This window comes from Mirounga leonina, unplaced genomic scaffold (genome assembly GCF_011800145.1).
Source record: "Mirounga leonina isolate KUSES-001 unplaced genomic scaffold, KU_Mleo_1.0 Mir_92, whole genome shotgun sequence".
NCBI classification, from domain to species: Eukaryota; Metazoa; Chordata; class Mammalia; order Carnivora; family Phocidae; genus Mirounga; species Mirounga leonina.
The window spans coordinates 5,163,115-5,184,795 of NW_023270852.1; the positions used below are offsets into that span (position 1 = coordinate 5,163,115).

The 21,681-nt window shown below is 47.4% G+C and overlaps 1 protein-coding gene across 1 annotated transcript in view; it reads right to left on the reverse strand.

Moving 5' to 3' along the window:
- MICALCL (MICAL C-terminal like) overlaps positions 1-21,681 on the reverse strand; it is a 65,905-nt gene that overhangs the window by 42,131 nt on the left and 2,093 nt on the right. The window contains exons 2-4 of the mRNA XM_034995506.1: positions 15,273-15,347; positions 10,677-10,831; positions 8,094-9,423 (exon numbers count right to left, since the gene is read on the reverse strand). Of these exons, the coding sequence (XP_034851397.1) occupies positions 8,094-9,423; positions 10,677-10,831; positions 15,273-15,347 (1,560 nt within the window). The remainder of the gene's footprint in view (positions 1-8,093; positions 9,424-10,676; positions 10,832-15,272; positions 15,348-21,681) is intronic.

A 21,681-nucleotide genomic window follows, 5' to 3' on the forward strand; every position in this document is an offset into this window, starting at 1 on the left:
GAGAAAGACACAGCGAGAGAGGGAACACAAGCAGGGGGAGTGGGAGAGGGAGAAGCAAGCTCCCCGCTGAGCAGGGAGCCCGATGCGGGGCTCGATCCCAGGACCCCGGGATCATGACCTGAGCCGAAGGCAGACACTTAACGACTGAGCCACCCAGGCGCCCCAAAAGGTTGTGTTTAATAGAAGAACATTTTCCATTCAGTATTTAAACTGAAATTTCTTAACATTAAATTAAAAATTCAGTTCCTCACTCATACTAGCCACATTTCAAGTGTGAAATCATGGCTACCATAATGGACGGCACAGTTCTAAACAGTAACACAGAACATCTTTATGACTTCAGAGTAGGGAAAGGTCTCATTACCAGGGTGCAAAGCCAGCAATAAAGGAAAATACTGATAAATATGGCTGCATTAAAATAAGTATTTATTTATAGAAGTTTGTTAGTAATATTTCACCTTTAAAGAGTGAAAAAGTGAGCCTGAGAGTGGGAGAAGATATTTATAATACGTTTTTCTGACAGAGGACTTATATCCAGAATCTACACAGATTACAAATCAATAAGGAAAGGGCTGTCTACACAAGAGAAGTATGGGCAAAACGACTAGAGAGTTCACAAGAGAATATCTAATTAAGCATGTGAAAGTAGTGCAACAAGGTTAGCAGGTAAATGCAGATTATAGTTTTGGGGTTTTTTTTTGAGATTTTATTTATTTATTTGACAGAGAGAGTGAGAGCAAGAACACAAGCAGGGGGAGCGGGAGAAGGAGAAGCAGGCTTCCCGCTGAGCAGGGAGCCCGATGCGGGGCTCGAACCCAGGACCCTGGGATCATGACCTGAGCCGAAGGCAGACACTCAACGACTGAGCCACCCAGGCACCTGGTAAATGCAGATTAAAACAATAATGAGATACGTCCATAAAAATGGTGCCATCCAAACACAAAACAAAACAAGACTGAGACTGCCAAGTGTTGCAAAGATGGAGGTCAAGGGGAGCTCTTATTTCCGGCTGGAGTGTGTATACACTGGTACAACCACTTTTGAAAACCGTGGGACAGTATCTATTAAAGCAACCCATGTACATGCCTATCCCATGACCCAACAAGTCCACTCCCAGGCATACACTGACCAAGTCTGTCTTTGAACAAACTTTGGGCAAGCTCCTCTGAGCCTTCTTCTTGGCTAGGCCTCAACCTTGGCCTGTAAAAACTACAGACTCCCCACATAAACTACTTAGCCCACCCACTTCTTCCTACATGGAAGGAAGTAGGAAGAAAAAGTACCTGCCTGAGAAAACTCAAAAGCTGACAAAGGAATTTAGTGTTTGTTCTAGCCCACACCTGCTGATAGGTCCCTGACTACCCTTTCTTAGAACAATTACTAAAAAGGGCTTTAAAGAATCCTTCCCCTGTCCTTTTGAGATGTATATGTGTCTCCTACCACTCAGGAATGTCTTTCTCAAGGACGTGAAAGCCAGTCCTTTGAAAGGTAATCATCAGGAAGGCTAGGACTTCTGTCTCCCAGTCTTTATGGGAAGATAGAATCCTAACTTCAATAATTGTCAGCTAACACACATTGAGCCTTTGTAATTTTTCACATCTTTGACGCTACTGAGTCTCTGGTCAGCCCCTCCCTGTTCCCTCAATCTCCCTGTAAAGCACCCAGCCACCTCTGTATAAATCAAAGGTGAGTGCAGTTCATATTGGACTCTCTCTTCTGTTGTAATAGTATGTTGTTAATTAAAATCCATCCTTAACACTTTTCTCAGCATCTGGCTTTATCTTTGACAATAGCCAATAGAAACGATCGGTCTAAGAAGGCTCAAAGCAGCATTATTCACCATAAAAGCAACTGAAAACACTTAAGTGCCCAGCATCAGAATGCACAAATAAATTGTGGCATATTCACACAAGGGAATAAGAGGTAGGGAGGCAAAGAATGAACCACTCCTGCACATGACAATATGGATCCCCCGCCCCCACCCCAATAATGTTTAACGGAAGAAGCCAGGCACGACATAGGCTTGTATTTTCTGTTGTTGTGAGAGCAAGGAACTCAGATTCAGCACCTACGAGACCCGTTTATTGTCTCACAGTGTGTAGGTCAGAAGTACAGGCAGGCATGGCTCAACTGGGTCCTCTGTTCAGGGTCTGACAAAGCTGCAGTTGAGGTATCTACCATGCGGGGGTCTCAGCTGCAGCTCAGAGTTCTCTTCCAGCTCATTCAGGTTATTAGCAGAATTCCACTCCTGGTGGTTGTAGGAGATGGGGCCCATTTTCTCACTGGCTGCCAGCTGGAGGTCTGTCTTAGCTCCCAGAGGCCTCCTGGCCATAGGGCCTCTCATAGTATGTCAGTTTACTTCTTCCAAGCCAGCAGGATCATATCTTCCTCACCCTGCGAGTTTCAGGAAAGGCCCCATCCTTATTAAGGGCTCCTCCGATTAGGTTAGGCCTACCCAGGATAATCTCCCTTTTGATTAGCTCAAAGTCAATTGGTTTAGAACTTAATTACATTTGCAAAATCCGGTAACCTAATCACAGGAGTGAGATCCATCATATTCACATTCCCACCAGAATCAAGAGGACGAGATTCTACAGGGCAGAAAGCATGGGGTCCTCTGAGAATTCTGCCTACCATAACACTGAATGATTCAATATTTATAAAGTCAAAAACCTGCTGAAGTAATCCAAGATGACAGAAGTCAGATGGTAAGCAAGTACTTTTGTTGGATGTCACATATATGTGGGAAGAGGCATGATGGAAGCTTCTGAGTGCTGGTGATTTTCTATATCTTGATCTCAGAGGTAGTTGTACAAATATGCACTTTACTAAAATTCATCCAGTTGTGTACTTAATATTTGTGTACTTTATATATTTTATACTGCAATAAAGATTTGATGCAAAAATAAAAAAAGACATTCTCAGAGTGCCTTGTTTAGTTATATACAAGAAGGATAATCTGCGTTAAAATTGTTTGTATAAAATCAGCAATGGTAAGTGCTTGAGATCAGTTTATGCCCCTAAGGAATTTAAAGATCCTGAGAAGTTTATATATACTATTAATTTACCCAGAAAGTTTTGTTGTAAAGATAAGAAAAATTAAATTTCAGCCGATTTATTCAAGTGATCATAAATTCGAGGTATTTCCATTCAAATACGTTTTGAGAGTTTCTCATTTTCAATTAGAATACTGTTTCCTCTCTCCATTGCATGGGAGTGTACCCACAAGTTAAATGTGGAGAGAGCAATGTGTGTGTGTGTGTGTTTGTGATTGGTGGGTGGGCTGGGCAGGGGCAGGGAAATAAAAGGAAACTAATGGGCCAAATCTGGTAGGGGAGGTAAAATCTTTACATTCTTAGGATACTGACCTAAGAACATCTGAGAGAAACACAAAGCTCCTCCATGAGACGGGCCCAGACACTATTTCCAGAGCGGGTCAGCCTTAACCTAATTCCATTCTCTACCTTCCCATTCTGTTCCAAGCCAAGGAAGTCATACCATTCCCTAGTAAATATAAATGAAACAGTTCTCCATGATAAGTAAATCAGGAAAACACATTCACCCCCAGTCATTGTAATCAGCATATACAAAAGCCATATAAGTGTGAAATAAATGAACTAAAGGCCAATCTTACTAAGGAATTTGATGCAAAAATGTTAAATAAAATATTAGCAAACAGGGGGCGCCTGGGTGGCTCAGTCGGTTAAGCTTCTGACTCTTGGTTTCGGCTCAGGTCATGATCTTGGGGTCCTGGGATTGAGCCCTGCATTGGCTCTGTGCTCAGCTCGGAGTCTGCTTGTCCCTCTCCCTCCCCCTCTGCTCCTCTCCCCCTTCCCGCACGTTCTCTTTCTCACCTAAATAAAATCTTAAAAAATATATTAGCAAACAGAACAGAAAAATATATTAAAATAATAAGACATCATGACCAAATGATATTCATTTCAGCAATATAAGGATGGTTCAATATTAGTGAATTTATTATGTAATTCATGGTATTAATCAAACTATGGAGAAAAAAATCCTACAGTCATCTTGAGTGACATTTGATAAAAGTCAACATCCATTCATGATTTAAAATACTTTCAATAAAATAGGATTAGATGGTAATTTCCTTAGTGTTTAAATCTATCCTAGTCAACCCAAAAGCCAGCTAGCATCATGCTTAAATGGGAAAACATTCTCATTAATGAGATGCATTCTCATTAAGGTTAGGAATGTCATAAGGAAACCATATCACTACTTTTATTTAATATTGTTCTGGAGATCCTAGAAACCAAAGAAATTAAGGTAACAAAATAAATTAGAGGTATACACCTTTTAAACAAAGGTAAAATTACCATTTAAAAAATATTATTTATTTATTTGAGAGAGAAAGTGAGCAAGAGAGGGCACAAGCCAGGGGAGAGGCAGAGGGAGAGAGAGGAGCAGACTCTCCGCTGAGCAGGGAGCCCGATGTGGGACTCGATCCCAGGACCCTGGGTTCATGACCTGAGCTGAAAGCAGATGCTTAACCGACTGAGCCACCCAGATGCCCTAAAATTATCGTTATTTACAGATGTTATGATTGCACATTTGGGGAGGACCCAGGAGAAGCCACTGGAAAGTGTTCATAAGCAAGGGGAATCTAGCAAAATGGATGGGTGCCAAAGTACTATACAGAAATCAACACATTTCAGGTATACAAACAATAGTAGGAAGATAGATCAAAAGATTTTATTTACAATAGCAATAAAAACTTATGTATTGCAATAAACTTAATAAATACGCCAGACCTGTAAGATGTAAAGTTTAAAATATTTGGGGAGGGAGGAGTCACAAAAAAGAGAGCAAATGGAAAGGCAATTCATATCATATGGTTGTGAATTCTTGCCAAGTTTGTTTGTAAACTTCATCCCATAAAAGTAGTCGTAGGATTTTTTGGGTACATAGACAAGCTGATGCTAAATTCATATAGAATATCAAACAAAGCAGGAAGAGACAGGAAATTTCTAAAAGAGAGGATCAATCATGGAATACTCTTCCTACCTGATGATACATATATAAATTTAAAAAGGTATAAATATATAAAGTAAAATAATTAAAACAGTGTGGTACTGATACGTAACAGACAACTCAACAGAATATAATGGATGGTATCAAAATCAGTCCAAGTACTGATACATGACAAAGATGCCATCTCACATAAGAGAGAAGATGGGTTAGTCACTAAATTATTTTAGAATAACCAGGGAGACAGCTTAAGACAAAAACAAAAACAGGGTTAGATCCATACCTCACATTTGATATTAGGACAGTCTTCTGATATAAATATTTAAATGTAAAAAAGTTTAAAACAAACAAACAAAAAAGACTAGGAGCAACTATAAGAAAATTCTTCTATAAACTTGGAAGAAGCTCTTCCTGAACTATTATATAAAGTCTAGGAGTCATAAAATGAAAAATTGTATAACTACTCTATACAAATAAAAATTTTATGTGACAAAACCCACCATAAACAAAGTTAAGCACAAACAAGAAGCTGGAAAAAAATATTTGTAATTCCTATCACACAAAAGGGTTAAATTTCCCTTTTAATAGAGTCCCTTCATTTCATTAAGAAAAATACCAACAATCCAACAGAAAACTGGACAAAAGACAGAAGTAATAGCTGACAGAAAAGGAAATACAAGTGACCTTTTAACATATGAGGAGATACTCAATCACCTATCAGATTGGTAACGATGAAAAAAAAGTTGGGCAGCGCAATGGTTAGCGCAATTAGGGAAACACCACCCTCATGTTTTGCTGAACCAGCACCACTGTGATGGAGCACAATTTGGCAGCATTTATCAAAATCCCTGGTCCACAGATCCTTTGTTCCAGCATTTCCGCTTCCAGTACTGCCACATATGCCAAATGGCCCAAGTTCCCAGTTCATTTTTGCAGCACGGTTTGTAATAGCAAAAGATTGGAAATAAACTTGCATCCTAGGCGACTGGCTACCTACATCCACATCCAATGGAATACAGTACAGCTATAAAACATAGAGCTCTTTATGTGCTAATATACAATGATCTCCAAAATAAAATTAAAAGTAGGGGCGCCTGGGTGGCTCAGTCGTTGAGCATCTGCCTTCGACTCAGGTCATGATCCCAGGGTCCTGGGATCAAGCCCACATCGGGCTCCCTGCTCAGCGGGAAGCCTCTCTCGCTGTGTCTCTCTCTGTCAAATAAATAAATAAAATCTAAAAAAAAAAAATTAAATTAAAAGTATAATAAAAAGTGTGTCTAATATGCTAGCAAACTGCCTTAATGTAACGAAGAAAGAAAGAATATAATATGTAAATTTGCTCTTATATGCATGAATTCTGTCTGCAAAAATGCCCAAGAGCTGATGATCATCACATCTGTCCTCAGGGACATGACCTGGATGGCTCAGGGACAGGGAAGGGAGATAGGACTATTTATTTTGTGCATTTTGTACCCTTTTATTTTAAACCACATGAATGTATTATCTATCAAAAAATGCACAACACATTAAAGTTTATGATGGGGAATAAAGGATCTAGTTAAACTCCCAGCCTGTTTGTGCTTATCCTGAGCTTGACTGAAAATAAAGTCTCTTGTTAATCTATGTAGCTTTCTGATTAAGGCACCAAAGAAGGAAAAGAATTTTTCATTTGAAAACTTAAGTTCTAAAATAAAAGGTAAATAAGAAAAAAGTTAACAAAATAAGTAAAAACAAAGTTGCTCAAGAACAGTGATAGGAGGGGCGCCTGTGTGGCTCAGTCGGTTAAGTGTGTGACTTTGGCTCAGGTCATGATCTCGGGGTCCTGGGATCGAGTCCCGCATAGACCCCCACATCGGGCTCCGCACTCAGTGGGAAGTCTGCTTGAGATTTTCTCCCTCTGCCCTTCCCCCTGCTCGTGCTCTCTCTCAAAGAAATAAATACAATCTTAAAAAAAATAGGAATAGGAGAATCACAGTTTGTTTAAAGCCAACAAATAAATATCAACAACAAAATAAATCATGTGAGTGTTTAACTAAACTGTCGGTAGGGATATATACCAAAACTTTGGCAAGGAGGAGAGGGGGCAGAGAATAGATGTTACTTTTTTTTTTAAAGATATTTCTGTATTGTTGGATTATTCCAATTCTTAATGTATTAAATTAATTCAATAATTTAAAAAATTACAATCATATTTAAATATAAAAAGGCCTAAGTTTCCATTGGTAACCAAATATATGTGTGTTTGAACAGTAAATTAAAAAAATGCAAGCTTAAAAGAGGTACCATTTTTTGACTAGTAAAACAGCAGTGTTTTTAAAATGTGGTACTCAATACAGGTGACAGTATGGTGAAAAAGTTATTTCATACATTAGCAGTGAAATATAAACTGGTACCTTTCCCTCCATTTAATTCATATTTATAACATGCAGTGTAAGATATAACACAGAAAACTCCCATGTATCCTTTATCCAAACTGTTAAAAAATAATTCGTTAGTGCAAATTAAAAAACTTAAAAATATTGGCATCTTTAATCCAGTAACCTCATTTCTTGGGACCTATCCTAAAACAAAAATAATTCAAAGGAAAGAAAAACCTATATGCATAAAAATGTTCATTCAATACCATATATAAAATACCAATATATTCATATGTATAATTTATATATACATATATATCTATAAATTAATAAAACAGTTATTTTCTAAATAAAAAATAATTTACTTAATGAAACAACATGTCCACTAGATATAATAGTTTACTGCCATCAAATCGCATTTATGTAAATGATGTGCTGTCGTAATAGCTAGGATATATTGATTTTTAAAAATACAATTTGGGGGGGTAAAACTTAGTAAAAGTTGCCATATAGGGATAATGAGCGGGCAAGTGGTGAGATTATGGTTGATTCTTTGTCTTTTTCAAAACTCTGTAACATCATTCCAAACTTAATTTTTTCTTAATTTTTCAAATTCAAGTTTTCCTACTTCTGTCAGAATTTAATTTGGGAAGAAGGAGAAAGTGAAAAATGCCTGTTCTTAGTCCAGTAAGAAAGACTAACTGCCCAGCAAGAACTGCAGACTTTGGTTAGGAAAGTGCCACTTACTTGCATCTTTGTCTGGAGAAGGAGGACGGACCCTCTGCCCCAGGCAGGTGCTACTGAAAGGCTGTGCCAACTTCTCCAGGGGCTGGGTGCTGTCCGCCGGCTCCCCTGCCCCCCTGGGGGTGCTAAAGAGGTCCTGGAGGTCCTTTCTTTGTTTGGATTCTTGGAGGGAACTCTCAAAAGATTTGTCTTTGAGTCTGAAGGAGGGAAAGAGCGAGATTTTTCCCTTTGGAACCTGAGAAGCATCTGGGGATGTCTCTTGCAAACTCACTTTCTCAAGGAGTGTGGGAACATCTTCCATCTTGTGGCAGGGCGGGGTCATGAGTGCAGGAAACACCTTGGACGGTTGGTTGGGCAAGCTATGGGTGCGGAGGGCAAGGTCAGGAGGGCTAGGGTACGAGGGCTGGGCAGCCCTGGCAGGTGGGGAGCCCCAGGAGAAGAAGGCTGAGGCCCTGCTCGCCATGTCCTTCCCCGGGGACTGCTGGTTGCCGTCTTTATTGGAGCTGGTTTTGTGAAGACTGAAGGAGCGAGTGCAAGCATGCGGCTGGCTGGTGGGCAAGGTCTTTGATTCTGGCTTGGCAGAGGCCTTCCTCCCACCTTCCGAGTTGGGGAGGAGGGGCTCCAGGGACCTTCGGATGGCATTTGCTATGAGCCGAAGTGGGGACTTGGGTGGAGCCCGTTCAGCTGGGGTCCCCGTCTTCTCCTGAGCCCTTCCTTGGGTGGGCGGGGTCTCTCTCGCTGTCCAGGGGAGCAGCAAGGGACTAACTGGTTTCAGGACACAGCCTCCCCTACCACTGTCAGTACTTCTCTGGGCAGACTGTGCCCCAGCTTCCAGGCTCATACTCTCAGGGATGGAATGGTTCCAGTCCAGCAGCTTTGTCTTCTGCTCCGGAGTGAGGACTAACTTCTTCAAGTCCAGCTTCTTCCCCTCTTCCAGCTCTGACCCATCCTCTTCTCCTCTTCTGGGTCCAGTGTTCTTTTCTCCTGGGTCCTCTCCAGCCCTGGGAGATAGCTTTTGGTCTGGCAAGCACCTGTCTTTCCCTCCAGTGGGGTGAGGGCCTCTGTGGATGCTTCTGGTGTCCCAAAGAGGGGCCTCTGCTCCCTGACACCCATCAGAAGCCATCTCTGCAAGGCTGGGCGGCTGGGGGCTGGTGAGGCCATCTCCACCAGGCCTCACCATACAGTACTCTGCCCGCTCCAGCACTTGGCCATGAGGCAGATACAGGGGCATGTCCTTGGGTAACCCTTGGGCTCTGGCACGCCTCAGAAAGATTGGAGTGGAAGGGCTGGAGTGACCTCTTAAGACCTGTGAGGGCAGGTTGTTAGCTGTCACCTAGAGGGGATAGGCAAAATGAATGGTTATTTAGGAATTCCCAGCATTTATTTATATGGGGAGGCATATCTCAGCCCATGGCCCCCTCCCTTGCTCTCTTCAGATCTCAGACACCCAAAGTCTGAAAGAAATCTGCCGAGGATGATTTCAAAGGGCTGCTCTTCATTCTAAGTGGCTGCTTCAGGACCTGCTGGGATCTGCTTGGAGTCCCTGTAGCAGGGCTGATCAAAGGCTTTGCTGGGTGCTGGATTAGGTGGGTAGGAAGCCAGAATGGAAGGCAAAGGCACGGACAAGCTCCCTGGCCAGCCAGGCAGAGCTGGCCTGGCCCCTGTGAGTGGCCAGATGTGTACAGAGAGGACAGATACCCCATGCTGGCTTGGCCATGGCCCTTACTAAGGGGTACATTGCACCCAAAGGTATGTTCCTCCAACAACCAAGAGGCCAAGGCTTCTTCCTTGGAGATTATTAAGTTAAGGACAGACAGTTCCCCCTCTGGGCTGTGGTGGCAGAAGGATGGCCTTTAGGACTTTTCAATGACCCTTCTAAACCTGACTCATGCTTTGCACCATTGAGAAAGTAGTCATTTGAAGCATGCAAGGACTTGGCCCTTGGCAAAGGAAGAGCATAGGGAAATTCTGGGAGTGGCTGTGCCCTGCCAAGAGCTCTGGTGCCTGAGGGGCAGGTCATAGGACAGGAACTTACAAGAGCATGTACCTTTCTTCGTCTTGTGCACCCTATTTTTCAGAGCCTAGACCAGGGTCCGGCAGGTAACAGAGGCTTGATAAACTCATACTGAAGGATAAAGATCAAACCTGAGTATCTCAGTGATGCCATTTTCTTTTCAAGGGGGGATGTGCTTCCAAGAGTCTCAGCTGCTACCAAAGGCAACCTCAGTCTGTGTCTGCCTTCCTTCAGCTGTGAACTCCTCAAGGTCATCTGCCAGGCCATCAAGGGCAGAGCATATATCCTAGCATCTTGCATGCCACAGTCCTGCCCAGAGTCTGTGCCCCACAAAGTCAGCTTAGTGAGTGGCTGTGCCCCGGGGCTGGCTGAGAAGGAACAGGATGAGTGAGCCTTCATGAAAAGGACAAGTGAAGCAGGCCTGGGTGGACTCTTGACAGAGCATCTCATGGCCCTGGCTTTGCACTTGGGTGACCTAAGAGTGCTAAGAATCCGGAATTAAGTGTGGAAGTGGGTGGAGCACGAGCAGCTCACCTTCTGAACACCTGCACAGGGCCCCAAAGGGCATTTACCTGAGGTAGGGAGAAGCCATCCAGAGCATTCCCCGGGACACTGGTTGAAGAAAAAGATGGCAGCGAAGATGAGGGAGAAGATAATGAGGAAGAAGAAAGAGGAGCAGCTTCCTTTGAAGGTGACATAGTTGTTTTGTTGTTCACTGGCGTCAAACCTACCAAGGAAAGAACATACTCTCCATTACAGAGCTGTTATTACCTTATTTTATCATGAAAAGAGGAGGTTTTAAGAGAAGCTCCAACTCAATAAATAGAGTCAGAGGGAGGAAGGTGTTGGAGACTGATTGAGAGACCCCAACGCTGAGCGTGACCTTAGGAGGAACAGGTGAGGAGTGACAGCCTCCTGTGGGAGAATGGAGGTCCAAGGATGAAAAGTCTAGGAACTATCGCACTTCGCACTCAGGATGTTCCTGAGAGATGGAACAGGGAGTCTCCAGGGCATCTCTTGGAAATGGGCGCCTACCTCTAAAGTTTCCCCTGAAGCCATTGTGGTTGGGGTCTAGGCTGCGTTAAGTCACTTAGTCAATAAACCACCTGAGGCCTCTTCCCACAAGATGCTGGACCATCAGCCGTGGGCGTGGGCAGGGTAGACCGTCACCGCTAATGAATCGGGGGCTTCCTTCTCACACGGGCGCCAAGGGGCTCTCAGATGAGATGGTTAGTTTGAGATTTTAAGAGAACACTAGGGAGGGAGGTTATAATGAGCATCAAATCATTTGAGGCATATGGAGTGGGGTTCGTGCCAAGCTCCCGTTGGTCAGGGAACAAACGAGGTGCGGTGTGTGCGCTCAGAGTGACAGGAGAAAGGAGTGTGTGGCTGGGACCCTGAGGACGCGCCTCATTCTGCTCTGTGGGAGCTGGAGTCCATTCGTCTGGTAACTGCAGAAATGTGACAGTTGGAGCCTGTGAGCTCAATCTCTCTCTCTCTCTCATGAGTGCACACACGCGCCCTCTAGTAACCTTAAACCTAAAATCTCAAGAGCTTTGCTTCTGTAACAGAGCATCCCAATAATATGTCCTCAGAGGGATTCAGGAAATGCCACACTCCGTTTTGGAATTGTCCGCTCAGCGTCTGACCCTTCAGCCCAGCCAGCTCTCCTGTGAACCCTCCCAGCATATAAGGCTACCCCCCAGAGACTTCCCAGGACCAATGTGCATCTACCCACTCCTGTCCCACTCCCTGCCTGCGGCCGTTCTGCTGACCCATTCCGATTTCCTTCCAAGTTGTCCAGCCTTCAGATGTTAGCTCACTTCCTAACTCAAGACAATCCCCTGCCTCAGTTTCCCCAAAGCTTCAGGTGAGACGCTCCTCCTCTGGAACCCATACAGGCCAGGCCAACCGCACCCTCAGAAGTTGGGTTCTTCAGGATTCTGTCCTGCTTCCCTTGTACACACAGGCAAGTGTGTCAGAGTGCGTATCGCAGTCCTGGGCTCTGGAAAGACGGCCACCACACACACATGTTCCGCAGGCTTCCAAAGCGAAGCCCTCCAGAAAGCTTCTGAGGGAAAAGATAACTCAGGGAAAGAGATCTGAGGGTGGCAGGAAGGAGCTGCTGGGAGGAGGCCCGGGGCTGCCAGGAGCCGATGCGGGGGAGGCAGCTGGCCAGCCTGTCACCCAAACCCTCAGTGCAGCCCACAATTAGATGGTTCGAGCCTAAAAAGGCAAACGCTGTGAGTCAGTTGTTGCCTTGCCTCCTGTCTTCCGCTTGCCAAATTCCTGCCAAATTCCTCCTCCTCCTCTTCCTTGCCCCCTCATTCTCTTCCCTCTGCTACCTCCTGAATCAAACTCCTCAGCTTGTCTCAGAGGCCCCTCAGCTCAACAGACTGCTTCTTTGTTCCCCCCTTCTGACACAGATCCAGGGACACCTTGGGAACCAAACCTGACAGGAAAGCCTTGGGGTTCACAAGGTCATGACCCAGGGACTTCTCCCTCCCTCCTTTCTGTAATCCCTGCGCCCCCCCCCCCCTCCCAGTGAGGCCTCTCTGCACACATGTTCCTCATGCACTGACTTCAGGAGAACCTGGGCAGAGCTTGAAGGGACACCTGCCAGTCAAGCTGCCACCTGGGAGAAAGCCAGAGCTAAGCTGAGAGGCGGCAGGAGATCTCACCTGCCTGAGGTGGTCAATGTCTTTGGGTTCCCTCAGAGAATAGCAAAGGGGAACCTGGAACCCCACCTCCTTCACACCCACTCCAGCTGCCTGACACTTTCCTCCTATGAAAAACGGGATGGCTAGCATTGCTTCACGGGGAGGCTGAAGGAATAAAATGGGATAAAAAGCAGTGCCCGGGGTAGAATGCAAAGTCAATGCTGCACGCTAGCTAAATATGAACTCTAATCCCTGTCTTCCTCCCACGCACACAAGTTGTGTCCAATAAACAGCGCTGAACGGGTGACCTGCTCCAGAGGGGGCTGCATACCCCTACCCTGGCCAGGATTTCTCTAACTCGTAGGCCCCGGATTCCTCATTCAGCAACTCAGATCCTTCTCTGCAAGTTCCTTCTTGTTTTCCTTGGACGCTTGGCACAGTCCAGCCAGGCTGCCCTGCCCTCTGCAGGGGCCTCAGTCCCGGGTGCTGCCAGCCCTGCTGCTCCCATCATGCAAAGGGCTTGATGAGCAGAGCGCGCCTGGGTTACAGCGCCCAAGCCTCCTTTGGCTCAGCTGCCTCTTCTCTGGGCCCTCTGGCAGTGACCTTTCCCCTTGGTTCTAGAGGTCACTGTGGTGACTATGGTCAGCAGGGGGAGGGTGAGAAGGGCACTCACACAGCTCCCTCTGTCCTCCCACCTGGCGCTGGGGCCAGAACCGCCTTGACCGGGCAGTAAATGGACCCAGGAGACGGTGCCCCAGGTCCTGCTCCTTACTATAGTAGGACCAGTGTTGCCCCCTGGGGTTTCCTCTTGGGCAAAATGAAGATGACCAAAATGACGGGTGTGAGGATTTTTAAAAAGACTGGGATTCCGGGGTGCAGCTTCCCAAAATTTGGAGTTCAGGCAATGCTCAAATCTCCCAGTCTCAGCGCGCCCTCTAGGGGCAGCCGCCTGCGCAGGCTGAACTCATGGGCTCCATTCGTTTCTTCACTCGGTCCAGCCTGCTTGTTCCTTGGTTCTATGTTCGTTTGTTCACTCATTTACTCATTCATTCAGCAAGCAACAACTGGACACCTCCTCTGGGCCAGACCCATACAAATGACCCCAACTCAAGGCCTGCCCTCAAACCAGCTTTTATATATACTTGAGAACCAACATCTGGGATAACTAAAGACCCGCCAAGGTCCTCAGGCCCATCCCAGAAACCATGCTGCTGGTTAGCAGTCCTCTCTCTCCTAACCTGCTAGGAGGGGGCCCCACCAGTCTTGCAGCTTGCACCCCAGACTGGGAACTTCTCGAGGGCAAAGGCCGAGCCCCTTGTACTCCTGGAGCTCAGTGAAGTCAGCTGGAAGTGCTGGGTGGAATCTGTACTCAAAAGGACACCCCCCCACCCCACAGAAGCAGAATTCCTGTGATCTGGGGAGGGGCTCGGGGAGGGGGGGAGAAATGAAGTGACCCAGGCCTTCAGTAAACATGAATTCTCTTTTCTCGTCACCCTCAGTGCCTGGGACTGCAAGATGATTCCAGAGTCATTTCAGGGTGTCCCAGGTGGAGTGGCTTGCCGGGGTGCAGCTGTGGTCCAGCTCCAGAGGCACCCATTATCCCAGCCTCACCCAAGGAAGGGGGCGCCTGGAGCCTGAGGGTTGCTGGGAGAATGACTCATGGGCCAGGAGTCCGTGTTGACTCAGAAGGAAGGAGCAACTAACTAGTGTTCTGTTCCAACTTCAACAATGGCTCTTTTTAGAAACTTCTGTCTAACCCAAGGCTTTCCTGGGTCCACCTCTCCCAGAGCAAAGCCCAGAGAGAGAGAGTGTGGGGGCAGGGGGAGATGGAAAGTAGACTTGGAGATGGATTAGAGGGCCCGGGGGAGGGGGGGGCGGTGGGGGGGGGATGCCTGCCCTGTAAGGGAGGCAGCACGGAGAACATGGCCAGCCCCGGGGTGCTGTGCCACTGTGAGCGGGGTTACTGTGCCCCCTAGTGGGGTCCGGAGGCCTTGGCGTCCGCCGCAGCCGCTGGTCCTCACCCAGCCCTGTTCTTCTCAGGGATGCTGGGATCAAAGCCTGCTCAGAAAAAGAAGCGGGTGTGTTTGTATGGATGGGTGTGTGAGTGGGTGTGGGTGTGGCTTCCTTCACTGCTTTGCCCTGATGCCCCCAGTCCAACTCCAGTGCACAAAATGAAAATACATAGAGGCTCTGGATCTCAGTTTCCTCATCTGTGTTTCACAAAGCTTGGAGCCAATGATTACTAACACCCCTTCCAGGTGCAGCTGTAGAGCTCTAAGGCTCCATGATTCCAGACCGAAGGAGAAAGAAAGGCCCCAAATCCTTGGAAAATGCTTCCTCGAGTCAGCCGTGGAAACAGTCAACCTTCTGTTTCTTTCCTTGCCCCTAACATCCAGGAGGCCAGGTCAGAGAGGACATGCATGCAATGAGAACAGGTGCCTTTGAGAACTGACCAGAAGACACTGCCCATGCCCCTCCCCTCCCACTCCCAGAGAGCTCATGACTCACTCGACTGGAATTTTCTTCTCCAGCTCTGGTATTTGCTGGAAGGTGGAGACTGGAAGCTACTGGCCCATTGCAGAGCTGTGGTGGAAAAAAGAAAGGGGCAGGGGAGATGGGGAGGGAGGAAGAGTCTGTTAAACTTACAGAATAACCATGGGGTTTTCTCCTATGGCACATTTTATGGACTAATACTCATAATTAACTGAGCCCCTTCCTTTTCCAGACTGCATCTTCCCATCCCTAAGACGCACACCTCCAACATTTCATTTGCTCATTCATTGAATATGTATTGAGGCCCTGCTATGGGACAGGTACTGCCATCATTCAGAAAATGCCTCAAATTATGAGCCATCATTCTAACTTGCCCACAATTAACATACATGTATACGTGTGTACGTGCACACATGTATGTACGCATACCCATATATACACATGCTTTTATGCACGCTTGTTTGCTCGTTTTTAGCAGAGCAGTTCTTCAAAGCTGGTCTCACATCAATGCCCCGTATACGTAGTAGATAAACCGGAGCTGTTCTCATTGAAACCTGGAAGCTGCAGAAAGTTCTACCTCCTCTCCCCCTCCCCCGCAAAGCCTCCCAAACCCTTTGGGAACCAGGATTCCATGAACTGTGCACTGAAGACCCTCCACCCAGCTGGGTCTTGAGAATTAGCTGAGCAAGATGAGCATCACGTGCAGAAGAAGGTGGCCTTGGCCATTTAGGGTGTGAGAGATGCACACGTACCCCATTCCCACACTGGGCTCTCAGATTTGGCTTCAGGCTCCAGGTCCCTGTGGTGGTTCCTTCATACCCGAGGGAAAGAATGGGGCACTGCATGCAGGCCTGAATGCGCACACAGGTGGGACTAGGGGGCGTGGAGAGAAAGAACTCCCCAGGAGTGATGTGGGTGTGGGAGAATGGGGTAGGGAAGGTATGAAGCCAAGGTCCAGCCCTCAGTCTCGGTAGGAAGGTCTGGATCCCACGCCCTGCCAGTGCTCAGAACTGGGCGTCCATTCTCATTAGCCAGGCTGTGGGGTGCAGGTGGCAACCACTTCTGGGGGCTTCTCTTCCTTGGGACAAGATCCGACAGCTCCTTAGATCCCTGACTCCCTTCCTTCCCTTACTGTCCCTGGAGATGATGTGGGCCTGTTCGATCTGTGGGTTCCCTGTCCCACAGGCCTGCTGTCATATCAAGTGCATGGGCTTGAGGGGGGGCCTGTGTGGACTGGCTCAGGGTGCAGCCTCATCCCCCAGCCTCCAGCTTGGGCCTGTTCCTCCCACAGGCACAGGGCGGGGTCTGCCCAGCTGGGCTGGTATGCAACAGGGACAGGCAGGCCTCCAGGATAGCTACCTCCTGCTGACCGACGCTATTCCCTCCTTCAGCTTGTGGAGAAATTTCCCGAGAGATGTAGAAGACAGCTTCAAGCTCTTATTGCTTCACCTCAGCTTTTTCACTTTGTGGAATGGAACTTATTAAAATTGGTTAAAATTCACAAGCAATTTTCCATCCCTGGTGTTTATGGGACACACATGCGCACATTTTTTACCACAATAGGCATACCAGGGTGGGTAGCAGTGATTTGATCCAGTTGTTTTGAGCAGCATAAAGCCAGCCTGGGTCCCTTTTTCAGCTTGTATTTTACTTATATTTATTTTTAGGGAGCACTTTTGGAGATCCTACTGTATGACCCACTACAAAAGAAATAAGGGGTAAGTATTTTGCCAAATGGTGCTAATGACATTTTATCGTTACGAACTAGTAGTGTGCTCCGTAGGTCGCTGGACCATCCTGTTGTCAAATTACTGCCAGAAAAAAAAAATGGAGAAATACCAATTTTTCTAAACCAGAATAAGATGGGGCAGTCTGCCCCCCAGATCCAAATGGGTTTACGCCTAAAACCCAATGCACTCGACTGATTCATTTAATTGTTTAGGTGTGCATTTTACAACAAACTTATCCAGACAGGCCCTCTTGGAGGCTGCTCTTCTGTGATTCCCCCAAGTGTAGGATGTGGCCTCCCCCCCGGCATGGAAGCAATTGGGGCGCTTCCGTAAAATGCAGATACTTGGCTCCATGCTAGAACCACCAAATCTGAATCTCTGCAGGTGGGAACCTACGTATCTGCCTTTTAAACAAGATTTTAAAGAACACTGAACTAGGTGTTTTGGGGGACCTTTACTGAGGCTTTTCTACTGAGCCTCGATAACATAGGGCTTAAATTCTATTTCAGGCCATCCTCTTGGGCATGCTCTATGCTAAAGAACTTTGAGGACGGGGCGCCTGGGTGGCTCAGTCGTTAAGCGTCTGCCTTCGGCTCAGGTCATGATCCCAGGGTCCTGGGATCGAGCCCCGCATGGGGCTCCTTGCTCAGCGGGAAGCCTGCTTCTCCTTCTCCCACTCCCCCTGCTTGTGTTCCCTCTCTCGCTGTGTCTCTCTCTGTCAAATAAATAAATAAATAAATCTTAAAAAAAAAAAAAAGAACTTTGAGGACACAACAGGTTCCTCGATGAGCTGAGGTAGTCCCAGAAGTCTTTCCCTAAATTGTGGAGAAATACTACGTAACACGAAAGTTACCATTTTAGCCATGTTAGAGTCCAGTTCAGTGGCCTTAAGTATATTCACACTGTTGTACAACCATCACCACCGTACACCTCCCAAACTTCTTCTTCATCCCGAACTGAAACTCTGTACCCATGAATCAGCAACTCCCCACATTCCTACCCCCTGCCCCTGTCATCAGCATTCGACTTTCTCTATGAATCGGACTATTCTAGGTACCACATAGAAGTGGAATCGTATAATACCTGTTCTTCTGTGTCTGGCTTACTTGCCTTAGCATAATGTCTTCAAGATGCATCCATGTTGTACCCTGTGTCAGAGTTTCCTTCCTTTTCAACACTGAATAATATTCCATTATATGGATATAGCATAATTTGTTTATCCATTCACCAGTTGATGAATTTTGGGGTCATTTCTCCCTTTGGCCATTGTAAGTAATACCGGATGAGCATGGGTGTGCAAACTTCTTAAAACTTCTTAAAGCAGTATATTGGCCTTGTTTGGCATTCCCTTGGCTCAGCTCTGTGCCATTTATCCAAGTGAAAACTGTGATGAGTGAAGTTCCATTAACATGCACAACGTATCAACCTATATGATCCGGTAAAGTAACAGATTCACCATAACCAGCAACACAAAACACAATGCTGAGCCTGTACCAGAGGTTTTAACCCTACAATGTGGTCTGCCTAGCAATGATCAAAACGTGATGCTTAACAGTGAAATCAACAAGAGATTGCTTGAAAGTCACACGGTCTATCCACTTCTCTGTCTGCTCTGTATTTTAGCCTGGAATTTCACTGGACTGTCAGAAACAAAACGCTTGGGCCACACTGCCTTGTCATCTTGACCCAGCCCTATCCCCCGGAAGAACTGCTCTTGCTGAGTCGTGTGTGGTCGCAATGCCCTCACCTGCTAGCCGCATGAGACAGCCTCACCCAGGATGTGAACTCACATGTCTCTCACTGCTGTCTGTTTGACAGGAAGCACTAGGAAAAGTGGTACCAGATCTGGAACCTGCTGCAAACCAATATGTTGTTTTTCTCATGAACAATAATTGTGTTTCCTTTTTAACTCTGGCTGCCAGAAAACTCAGGATCAAATTTATGATTCCACTAGAGCAACTGCTTAGGCCCACCTTCTGCCTCTCCGGGCTCTCTACCTCCTAAACTCATTTTGTTAACCCTGATCTTGAGGCTTTATCTTTTATAGAGAGAGACGTAGAGTTTTGTTTTAGCCTTTCTTGTAAATTGCCTAAAATCCCCTGGCAATCGAGGAGCGAGGAGAAATGGAGGGAAAGGATGAAAGGCAGGCAGGATTTGTAACTGTAAATGAGGAGGCTGGAGCCCACGGAGACAGCGGCCACGCATAAGCGGACAGAGGCGGCTGCCCCCAGCCGGGCACAGCGCCGTGTTCTGTTCACTGCCTATGCTCAGCCCTTCCAGACGGCACCACGATGGTACTGAGCAAATACGTTCTGATGACAACTGTCCTTTTATAAAAAGGCTCACAGGGGAGGGTAAATCCAGAGTCTCCAGGAGGCCGGCCCCCAGCCCTGGTGTCCTTGGGAGATTGTTTCTAGGTTCCGGTGGAAATTCTGCTCTCGGCCACCAGAGGGGTGTGCAGGACAAGCTGAGTTCCGGCTCTCCCAGGGCCGCCAAGGCTGCTGGTGCCCAAGGTGGCAAGGTTCTGTTAGTCTGCTTCTTCCACCCCGAGCTCACAAGCTGCTGTTGACTGAATGAAAACATTCCATTCAAGGCCATCAAGGCCACCTTTATGAAAACAAGCTGGGCTGCTAAAGACAACTTTTTAGGGTGTGGAGGCCCTTGGCCCTGGGCCCAAGGCCTTTACTAGCTGTGAAACCTAAGGAAAACACGGTCTGTTTGCTCACGGGTAAAATGGTGAGCTTACTTACCCCCCGGGGTCATCCTGAGGATGAAATGGGGCCACGTATGGGAAAACCCTCAGCCATTAGAGGTGCTTAGTAGAAATGCATTTATTACTGTGTAAAATTTTAGTGCGTTCCACGTGTCCCCAGCACCGGCAATGGCCTTGTGCTGGCCCTGGCTGTCTGTTGTCCAGTGGCAGCTAAGCCACATCCTTCCCTCGTGGGCTATGGCATGCCAGATGGGCCCCTATGGAGATGTTCCAAGAGGAGACTGTTCCAGGCCAGAGGGTGCTGGGGTCTCCTTATCTCTGCCAGCCTGGGACACACAACAGCCAGTCAGACCCCTCTGCCACCTACCCATTTGAGACTCCAAAGCTTCTCCTGGAGAAGGAGGCTGGGCCTGGGTCCAGTCCCCTCAGCCCCACTTATACCCCAGCCCCACTACCTCTGAGCCTGAGGGCTGCACCTGTCACCGGATCCTCCGTGAGGAAAAAACTGGCCATGGGGAGCCTCTGCTCCCTCCCCATGTCCCAGGATCAAGCAAGCCTGCCTCCTACCCAAGCAAGCTCTCTGCTCACCATGCACCGCTTGCACCTCCTCAGGGCACTGTGGGGAGACTTTCCTGGTTGGGGCCTCTCTCAGGGAGCTATGCCTGGTGAGGGGCTCCGGCTGCCGGGGTCTCTCCTCACAGGGCTGTGCACCGGATGCCTCACTGCTGGGGCAGTCTGGCTCTGCATCAGAGCTGGAAGGAAGAAGTAGAGGGTGGGTGAGCGGGCGGCCCTGTAGTTCACCTCCCACACCCCCACTGTGCCCTGCCCGTCACTGCCCATGGCGCCCTGGGGCAGAGAGAGTGGTTCTGTCACCTCTGTCTCAAGCCCAGCCTCAGGCTTCGTTATGGGCTGAACTGTGTCCCCCCAAATTCATATTAGGTCCTAACCCCTAGGACCTCGGAATGTGACTGTCTTTGGAGATTGGGTCTTTAAGGGGGTAATTGGGTTAAAATGAGGTCATTAGGGTGGGCCCTAATCCAATATGCCTGGTGTCCTTACAATAAGAGGAAATTTGGACAGGCAGAGAAGAAAACATCACATGAACACGGAGTCAGCCATCGACAAACTGAGGAGAGGGGCCTGGAACAGATCCTTCCTCCTCGTGGCTCTCAGAAGGAACCAACCCTGCTGACACCTTGATCTCGGACTCCCAGCTTCTAGAACTGTGAGAAAGCATGTCTCTGTTGTTTAAGCCACCCAGTCCATGATGCTTTACGGAGCCCTAATGAAAAAATACCGGTGTGGATCCAAGCAGGAGAATGAAGCCCCATGAACATATGCCGACGTGCTTGCCAGACGGCTGGTCTACCTACCTTCAGCCATCCTTGAGCATGACTCCTCAGCTCTCTGGGGAAAAATGAGCTTATCATTTAGGACCTGTCCTAAAACTTTAGGCATTTCAGCGCTGCTTGTGTCCTGTGGGAATGGATGGGAGAAAAGAGAAGGCTACAGGGTTGGAGGGGGAATATGTAATCTGGGCCTTGAATGATGGGCAGGAATTCGCGTGGCAGAGAGATGGAAGAAATGTGTCCTCAGGAGCAGGGACAGCACAGACACAGTCCCCCAGGGACTTGGGGAGGCGCAAATCTGTAGGGCTGTGACTATTTACTCTCTGTGTATATAAGTCCAGCATGCATCTTTCCACTGGGTCGCTGCTCCTTATCCATCTGTGTGCTCTGGTGGACTCTCTATCCATCACAGTGCCCAAGCCTACCGGCCACGGCATCCCAGTGCTCTTCACCGATGGGTCCCAGAGGTGGGCATGCCATGTGAGTAGTACCCATTGGAGGTCTACCTTGAGATCTTGGGACATGGACATGGACTGACAGACATGGGCTGAGGCCCTCCGTAGCCAAGAGTTCCACACATGGATAGAGCCTCCTTGTGGGTGGTTGTAAATCCGACATGCAAAGGGGCAGCA